At 37.8% G+C, this 9,554-nt stretch overlaps 1 protein-coding gene across 1 annotated transcript; it reads right to left on the bottom strand.

Moving 5' to 3' along the window:
- Positions 1-290: 290 nt before the first annotated feature.
- Positions 291-8,106, bottom strand: LOC144654158 (uncharacterized). The gene is made up of 9 exons (XM_078514251.1): positions 8,008-8,106; positions 7,519-7,607; positions 5,243-5,927; positions 4,108-4,233; positions 3,707-3,832; positions 3,138-3,238; positions 2,786-2,804; positions 1,314-1,598; positions 291-607 (listed from the first exon to the last, which is right to left on the bottom strand). The coding sequence occupies exons 2-9, from the start codon at positions 7,570-7,572 to the stop codon at positions 291-293; spliced, it is 1,713 nt and encodes a 570-aa protein (XP_078370377.1). The 5' UTR covers positions 7,573-7,607; positions 8,008-8,106.
- Between the last annotated feature and the right edge of the window lie 1,448 nt (positions 8,107-9,554).

Genomic DNA, 9,554 nt, shown 5'->3' with positions numbered 1-9,554 from the left:
CGCTTTATCGCCCCAAGTTTAATCGCCCCCCAACCAAATAAACATTGTAAAGAGAAATAAATGAAAAATGTAATAATCTATAGTAATAAATAAAAAACTACACTACAGAATAAAAATCATGTATACTTCTCGTTCTTTAAGCGTGAGCAAAGAGTGACTACACTAGCGAATACTTTGTGGTTGTGGGGCGACGTAACTTGGGGGCGACCATGCAAGGGGGCGCGCGACTTGCAACAATCTACATGTGTAACTAGAAGGAGCATTATCTTGCATCTTCACATTCCTGAAGCTTAAAGGTAATAAGTTGCTCCGTCTCGAATCAAAAGATGATCCTCCAAGAGTTTAGCGATATCAAAACGCTCAATTTTATCTTCCTTCATTACCTTGCAGAAACTATAAACTGTCAGATCGGGTTTGGATCCCATCAGGAACTCCATAACATCTTTTCCAGGTTCCCGGGAATTGTCTAGAGCTCCAATTTTGTCTTCTTTCATGCCATATTTATCAGCTACTTGTCTGCAGCCCCCGAGGCTATATCGTTTGTTCTCAAGTAGACATGCAATTTTATCGCGAGTGTTAAGGTCTACTTCCTGGAGAAGTTTGGGTCCTGTAAACAAGAAGTCAGTTCTTAATTATATATTACGAAACGGCACATAGTAGTACTAACATACTACTCAGTGATATTGTAGCTCTGAGATGGGATTTCTGAGCCTCCAAATAATCATTTGTCTGTCCAAGGCAATGCTGACAGGACAAGAAGTCAGTCTGGTCTAACTGTCAACTTTTTCTTCATAAAAATTACAGCACCTGCAGGTACTCAAGGTGTTTCACTAAGCAGAGTACACTGTGTACCAGGCCACACTATGTTTGTACTGGTCAAGATGCCATATCAGATTAACCAGGCATTTTATTGTCCAACAACACAAGGTTTTATTTTTCAGCCATAATGGGCCTCAATTTTGTAATTATTTTTTCCAAACTTGTACATGCATGAATGCATATTATTTATCCTTGTACGTACATGCATGTATAGTGTTATCCATCCTTGCAGAGAAATAACATACCATAACATGAAATATTTTGATAACTGACTCGTATCCTAATTTTACCTGGTGGTGATCGAGGGTGGTATTATAACTTGAATATTGTGTTAGCAGACAGATAAGGCTATGACCTGGCAGGCAGGAGGGCTTTTAACTGTTTTTTTTTTTTTTGGTATAGGGCCTTGAAATTTAAACACAGAATCAAATCATTTGATTCTGTGTTTGATTCTGTATTTGATTCTATAATTTTAATGGTACGAAATTACTTACTCATTCCATTCCGACACTGAGGGATGACATCCAGCACAGCAGACGATGATTCTATAATAATGCCATAACCATCTTGGTAGCTCACTCGACATGTGTAATGGCCAAAATCACGCAGCTCAATACATTCAAGAATAAGACTCGCATTATTTTGTCCCAGCAATTCAACACCATCTTTGTACCACTGATACAATAGCGTGCTGGTTCCTTGGGCTCTGAACTTGAATTCCACTTTTGAACCTTCTTTTTGTTTTCGAGATTTAGGCTGCCTGTCAATCTTTATTGGTTCTGCAGACAACAATAATTTTGTAGCTTTCGTTATCAAAAAGCAAAACATCTCCAAGGTAAAACCTTTATTACATTGTACACTGTATACTGTCTACAGCGCAGGCAAGCTCTCAAAACTTAGTGACACCAGATAGACGGCATGGGTGAAGTGGAAGGGGATACTTGGATTTAAAAAATATGTAATTAAATCTATAACAACTCAGAAAATCCATGACCCAAGCCTATAACTCCCCCCCCCCCACCCCCACAAGAAGCCAAAAAACACATGCTTTTGTTCATATCAGAAAATGTTTAATAATATCAAAGATTTTCTGATAACTATTATTAACAAAAATATCCTATAATTAATGCATTTTTAAGTTTATAAATCTAGTCAATGGAGTAATCATATACAGTATTAATAAATTCTAAGTTAAACTGCAAAGCATAGTTCCTGCCAGAATCTTAGTGACTAAAGAATACTGGGTAAAATTTAAAACCCCACAAATCCCAAAATATAATTACAAGTAACTACAGCCTCCCAAAACCCTTTACACAGCCCCATAAATCCCCAGAGGGGGGGGGGGGTACTCGGTATTTCAAGTGACAGGGATGATCGAATGGGGGCAAAAATCAAGACCCAAAAAAACCCATGGCTTAAAAAAAAAAAAAAAATCCTTAGATCAATAATTGACCCCTCAAAAATCAACAGCAAAACAAGTTTGTTTGTACTTTATTCACAGAACTATGCAGCCAAGGCACTACCGTGAATCTTTAGATTGGTTTTTATACCCGAAAACATCCCTGCTACCTAAATAAAAAAATACTTGCCAAATTTTCCCACCCCAAAAAATCCCGGAATCGAAAATTTCAAACCTCAAAAAATACTTCAATCATTCCCGTCACTTGAAATCCCAAGTACCTCCCTGGGCATAAATCCAGTATCTATTTGCCTTTTGGCCAAGTTATGATTTTCATAGTAATTTTGTGCCTACTTCGCTTAGTTTTGGGAGAAAAATAAAGATTTTGTCAGTCTAATTAATAAGCAACTTATTTTGATACATATCAATGTGTCACCAATGCTAAAAAATAATTCAAAGGAGAGTAACCTTGGAGACCATGGCGTAATGTCTAAGGCACACACAGCATAGTACAACTACCATACCAAGCATGTTATAATTATAATAGTAATTATTATAAATACTTACCATGTATCTCGTCTGTATCCTACAAGAGGCAAAATTACTGTGATTAGACTTTGACATGTTGAAATATAATAGCAGGCACGCTTTTGCATCGATGTAAAAAGAGTGTAACATTATGCAAAGATTGACAATCTTTGTATGTAAGAGTAAAAATATGCTGCCAGTCATCTGTCTAATAAAGGTAGAAATATTGTCTCAACATAGCTTAAATTTGTACAATGTTCTAATATTTAAGGTTAAAAAACATACAAACATCATGTAATTACCGTAACTGTTTACTAAATTACATGAATATACATCTAGTGGGTTGAAGTAAAGTTGACAAAGTTACATATCATGTAAGTAAAATTTATACCTCTTCTAAAAGAGAATCATCTCTTTCAGACAATTTCCGTTTCAGCTTCTCAAAACTTATTGCTGAGTTACTGCGCTTCCTGAATCCAACTTCTCCATCTCCTGATGAATACAATTAATGATTTTCAATGGTTAGATAAATGAGCTGTCATGTACATTCATAATTATAAATATTACAATAATAACAGAATTCATTTGAACCAGGTTAATTATTTCCATATTGCTCCACCATCCGTTATGTTCCAGAGTAACAGGTCAGCACTTAATGCTCAGGTTTCCATAGCATGAAGCGACCAGAAGTATTATACTGACAACTTCCCTTGGATCACATGCTAAACACTGGTCCATAACAACCAGCTCATCACAACTTTTAGTTAATTGGCATGAACGTGTTGCTCAGAAATGTCAAAAGCTGTGCACAACAGTCACCAAAGCTTAGTATAGTATTATCAGTCCTGATCAGTCCATAAGGCCACCCAGATACCCACAATTCCAGAAAATAAAACAAAATTAAAACACAAGTCATGTGGCACTTTGAGGGTAATATAACTATTAAGGGCAGATACTTGCCACTGTTTTGTGAGTCTTGGCTGATTTGTCGATTCAAAGAAGACTTGCTGCCTCTCTTAGGTAATTTCACAACTTGGTTATCTGCTGAGTTTGTAGGAGTAGCAGCAGCTTCATTGCACTTTTGCTCTAAAATGACAGAAACTACTCAATTAATACTTATATATATTAAGAAGATAGTGCACATTTTCTAATTAAAGGGACTGGCTAGATTCAACGAAATTTTCAAAAGGACTCTGGCAAAATTCAAGACTTTTTCAACATTGTACAAACTAGTGACCACGCCTTCATGTACATGTAGATATCTCTAACCCTCAAACATTTTTACTGGATCCTAATGGCCTACCTCCTGTAAGTTTCAAACAATAGCTAATGTTCAGTTATTTAAATAAAATCCCTCTTACCGAAAGCTGATTTGTCAAGCCCAAGATTATCTTTGGGATCTATCTCCTCATCTGGCAATGTAAATTTTACTTTGGTGTCTGTGGATTCTGCCTGTGGACCTTCAATAGCATAGCCAGATGGTACAGCTAAAACAAATACAAATTAAAAATGGTTATTTGTTAAATTAATGATGTGTCATCTCAGACTGTGAATTACATGTACATGAAATGTGCAGTTAGAGTAAATATCCACACTGTTAAACTCCGTGGAAGCTAGGATATTGGCAGGGTGCAAGGAAATTCAATTTAATTTCTAACTTGACCTTCGGGCAAGCTGTAGCCAGGATGTACTAGCCAGAAAGTCATTTTATTAACTAGCCCAAAAAATCCTTATACCTGTAAGTGTGATTAATTTCTTCAAAAAACTTCCCCCAAAACTTTCACTTGCCCGTTGGGCAAGTGAAGGATAAAATCCACTAGCCTGGCCGCAAAATCCACTCAGTAGCCCCATGTTATTGGACATGCACTTCTTTGCACACTGATTGGAAATTCTGAAAGGGTGCAGGGATTTCAAAATCCAAAACTTTTTAATGAAAGCAGGGGGCTTAACTGGAATTTCCAGAAGGGTAAGGGTGATGTAAACATAAAATAAATCTTCCATGGGAGAGGTATAGATATTTTTTGGAACAATACGCAGCATACATGTAACTCAATTTGGTAGGATCTTTTCACTTTTCATCTAGTATTGTCTTCCATTAATCATGTGAATTATATGTGTAGTATGTGCCTGCAATCCCAGGATCAGATACTCAAGGAAAAAGGCGACAAAGACTTGGTGCAAAATCGGTTGGAAATATTTAATGTTTTATATGGGGATCCCCATATAAAACATTAAATATTTCCAACCGAAAAAAAAGTAGTGGTGATAATGGCAATGATGTTAATCATAAAAACGTTTTCATGATTAACATCATTGCCATTATCACCACTACTTTTTTTTATTTTTTCTGATAGAGGGGATGGGCTGGGGTAAAACTTGTTAAAATGAAATCGGACCAATTGCAATTCTTCTGAATGATCTCTTTTTTCCTTCAATACAACAATTTCTTAGGCATAAACACAAAGTTAACCATACATAAAAAACATGATCGCTTACAATTTGTTCTTCCATTTCCTTCTTCAGCTGATCCAGGCGGCTGTACATGTGGCACTCCCTTATGTTTCTTTCTGCGATACAGGTGTACAAATAGCACTACCAGAGCGACAAAAACCACACTGCTAATCACACCAGCGATGATGGTTGCTTTTGATGGACTGCCACTTTTTGAAGCTTTAGTTCCACTTGCAAGACCAGTGGGTGAGGTCGATGATGGAACAGGACTACAATCCTTGTCTGGTCTAGGACGGCAATGTTGTTTGGAAACATTCAAGCCTTGGTTTGTGCACTCAGAAATTTCTTCATCCTTTCCATCAAAGCAACAATAGGCACATTTCTGACAGCTGTGAGTAGAGTCTTTCTTGGAATAAAAATACCCCTTCTCACAAGTTCCATTGCAAATTCTGTCAGACATGTTTGTGCATGGAGCAGCTATTATTTCATGCTTTGCGCACTTTTGACAGTTGTGGCAAGGAGCTGAGTCATATTCGGAAGAGAATTTTTCTGAGGAGCAATCTTTACATTCAATGTTGGATTGCTGTAGAATATGGCTACCACATCGAGGATACAATCCGCGACCAGGATGGCAAGTGTCACAATTTAAACATCTTACAAAGTGGCCATTTGATGTAACAACCGTGTACTGGTCACTCTTGCAGAATGTTTGGCATTGTATTTGTAACACCTTGCAGAAAACAGACAAAATATTATGTACATACATTAGTTAAAGTTATATGTGCCGGGCTGTGTGGCTATGCTGTGTACATGTACATGTCATTAAGGGCCGTAAAAACTTCTGCCTAACCTGTTACAGCTGTTTTCACTCAATGTCACGGTTGAAGTTGTAGTAAAATGGTGTTATGTATATACAAAGCGAAATGCTACGGGTGATAACTGAAACAGCTGCTTAAAAGGTTCACAAAAGCCCTGTCTATCGTTCATTAATAATGTAGCACTAGGATTATACATTAGGAAAAAAGAATCCTTGTAAGTTTAAAAGTACATTGTGACAGTGTTATTTTGTGTGTTGCTTTTCTCCCAATTTTGATGTACCATTCTTATGTTGTCCTACATCTTCCACTGAACCTTGTGACTGATTTATTTTGCAATGTGAGAGGCCAGTGGTGAATAGAAAATTTAAGACTATAAAACATCTTTTCTATGAGCCCCAGACTTCATGATGTAATTCGTCCTATTTTTGCAAACAATATTAATCAAGTGCAACTGTAGGTGAGACATGTAAAACCTGACTAAATTTCTACAAGATTGCATATTTTTGAGGGACTTGTTGCTATAATAATGTCATGAATATTCTTGGTTTTCACGTGACGTCATCAAAATTTTAAATTCCAGAATCGTAAGGCCCCTGAGTTTTTATCCTTCGCTGGCTATTAGACGTCCTTAATACATATATTTTTGAAGGTTTTTAGCTCCATAGCATTCGCCGTCTTTAAGATAGAGCATTTTGAATTTCGGAGTTTCACGCCACATGAGATCAAAGATGGCCGCCAAAAGGCTGTCACGTATTCTTAAAAAAATGCTTTTTCTTGTGATTTTCAACAATCTGAACAGTTGAGATTTTGCGAGAAGTGTTTATTTGAATGTTTACTTGTTTATGATGGTGATCTGACCGCTTTTTGTAGCAGAAGTGAATGCCAGATGTTTTTGTTGATTTCCGGCCGCCATGTTGGAGCCCAAGCAGTTGGACTCCAGCATGGCGATTCCATACTGTGCTCTCTAAATTTGCGTGAAACATTTTGACGGATAGCTCGAGTTCGGAATAAGGTACAGACCTGAGACTTGGAAGGGTAGTTTATATTGTAGTTTTCTACAACCTGTAATATTCTTGATTTTTTTGACTCAATAGTTTTGGATTTATTTTTTCGCAGCGTGACAGTGGCGTGACAGTGAAAACCACCTATTGGCTAAAAATTTAATCAGAATTCAAAATACCGGCTCTGTCCATTTAATAATTAAAAAAATGTATATTAATTAAAAGGATTACTAAAAATTCATGTCCTTGCATCAGAACAATATTCATTCAAGCACTCAGTGAACAAGCAATCTCAAAACTCTCAAGACTCTCACTTATTCGAACAAAATATTTGAGTTTTAATTGCCTGGGGTAGACATTGAAAAGAAAAATAATTAAGTTTAGGATTACAAAATAAACTGCAAACTATAAAAGAATACCTGTGGATACTAAAACGTATTTGTCAATAACCTGCAATAACGAATGATTTTCGAAAAAAACAACTAAAGTTTAATTTACTCACCAAACACCCGGCAAAGATCAACAAGTTGTATCCAAACACAAATGTTAGCTGCATATCAGTCTGCTATGTCGGCTGGTTAAAGTGAGTGCCTAAAGTGGAAATCAAATGACTCTTTATTTAAGCTTACGGATAAAAAAAAGCTTCACTTACGCAAGCTACACCTGAAGCTAAGTCGACGTCCCTTACTAGCTCTTACTGTAGCTCGCAGTTTATACTTTGTCGAGATCACCTTGGACAATTTGGCCCTCAACACTGTCCCATTTTAATAATGTTTGTATAGTAAAACGGCCATTATCAAGCATAACTCACTTAATTAACTACCAGAGAAATCGAGATCTCAATTTACCGCAATTAATCGAGCTTCATTCAGTCCGTGTTTAGTTCTAGAACTTTGTGAGTTGAGCGAACTTCGAAGCCTGATTTGCCGCGAAGCACCACAAGCGAATGTGCACCACAAACTACGGGGCGACAACAACAAATGCAGGTTACCTGGAACACCAAACTGCACAAACGCAAAGCAGAATTTCTTCGAAGGCAGATTTGCATGCTACATTTTCACTTGTAATTTTGAGCTGACCCAGCGAAAATATAAATAGAGACCCCAACATCATGTGGCGTACCGTTTACGTCACAGGAACGTCATTTTCGTCCCCAGTTTTCAAAAAATCTGCCCCTGCATTACGGACGGAGTGGGACGATTAGAAAAGTTATCGGGGTGGAGAAAAGGGAGGGGGGGGGGGGGGGGGAGACTTATAAAATCATGCAAGGGAAAATACCAAGAAAAAATTCATGCAAAGGGGATGGCAAAGAAAACAATTCATGCAGAAGGAAAGGACAGGTCCCATCCTCTCTAGCCCGGCGCGGCCACGCAGGCTACATCCTCTCTTGGTCCTATTAAGCACTAAAAACCTGTCATTTTACACCTGATGAGATCAATTTTTCGACGACTATATCTTGGGCAATGCTGAAAATAGCATTTCCGAGCCTAGAGATTTCAAAATTTTTATTGGGGGAGCATAACCCCAGACCATCCTACAGGCTAGCCCTCTAGATTCCCGCACTGTGGGTCAGATATTCTACAATTCGGCGTGGGAAGGTGCTAAGGTGATTACTGACCACTGTTACTGACACAGGATCTCATTTTACTATTTCTTTTATTGTTTGTAGGAGTGTGCAGAACAATCCCTTTAGATGCATTTAGCTGCATTTAGGACTTTAGGTTACAAATAAAGCAAATTACATTGGCAAAACACGACAAACATAACCAACGTTATGAATCAATGGGAATTTGAAGGAAAGTACACCAAACGATTAAAAGCAAAGCAATAGGCCCCACTGCCAGTATCACGGTTTTCGACGCCATCTTGACGAGTTGGCAAAGCTGGTAGAAATTACAGTGTTTGTATGGGAATTCGACGGCAAAAATCTTCTACAAAAATTCAATTCTGGACAAATTGAATTGAATTGTAAAGTTAAGATACTAGGCAAAAGTTTTTATTCGCCAAGTTTGAAGGATGTTTGATTGCTTTTGACCCGGGGGGGGGGGGGTACTCCATATAACGGCCTATACGGGGAGGCTCCGCCCGAAAGGGGTACCTTTTTCAGGCTTCAGGTATATAAAAGGGTAGGTATTTCACGAGTTTAAGTATATGAAAGGGTATGGAAATCTGTCATTTGGGTATTTAAAAGGGCATTAAATTAAAATATTTCGAACAGACGCAATTTATGGCTGTATTATTTTAATTTATTAAGTGTTACATAAAAATGACAAGAAAACGTGCTATTTTAAGTCCACGCCATGTCTCTTAGGTATATGAAAGGGGTACCTTTTTTCAGTTAAAGGTATACGAAAGGGGTACAATTTCTGTCAAAAATGGTATATAAAAGGGTAAGGGGTTAGAACTTGGGGCGGAGCCTCCCCGTATAAAACTTTTTGGAGTACCCCCCCCGGGGCTTTTGACAGTCATTTGAAACCTCTCTAACCTGCCTCTCGCGTGATCTCGCTTCGCGCCTCTCGCGTGATCTTGCTTCGTGGC

The sequence above is a fragment of the Oculina patagonica genome, chromosome 5 (assembly GCF_052425735.1).
Source record: "Oculina patagonica isolate OP01 chromosome 5, crgOcupat, whole genome shotgun sequence".
NCBI classification, from domain to species: domain Eukaryota; kingdom Metazoa; phylum Cnidaria; class Anthozoa; order Scleractinia; family Oculinidae; genus Oculina; species Oculina patagonica.
Note: the sequence above shows the minus strand (reverse complement) of the source record. Positions and strands in the feature narration are given on the sequence as shown.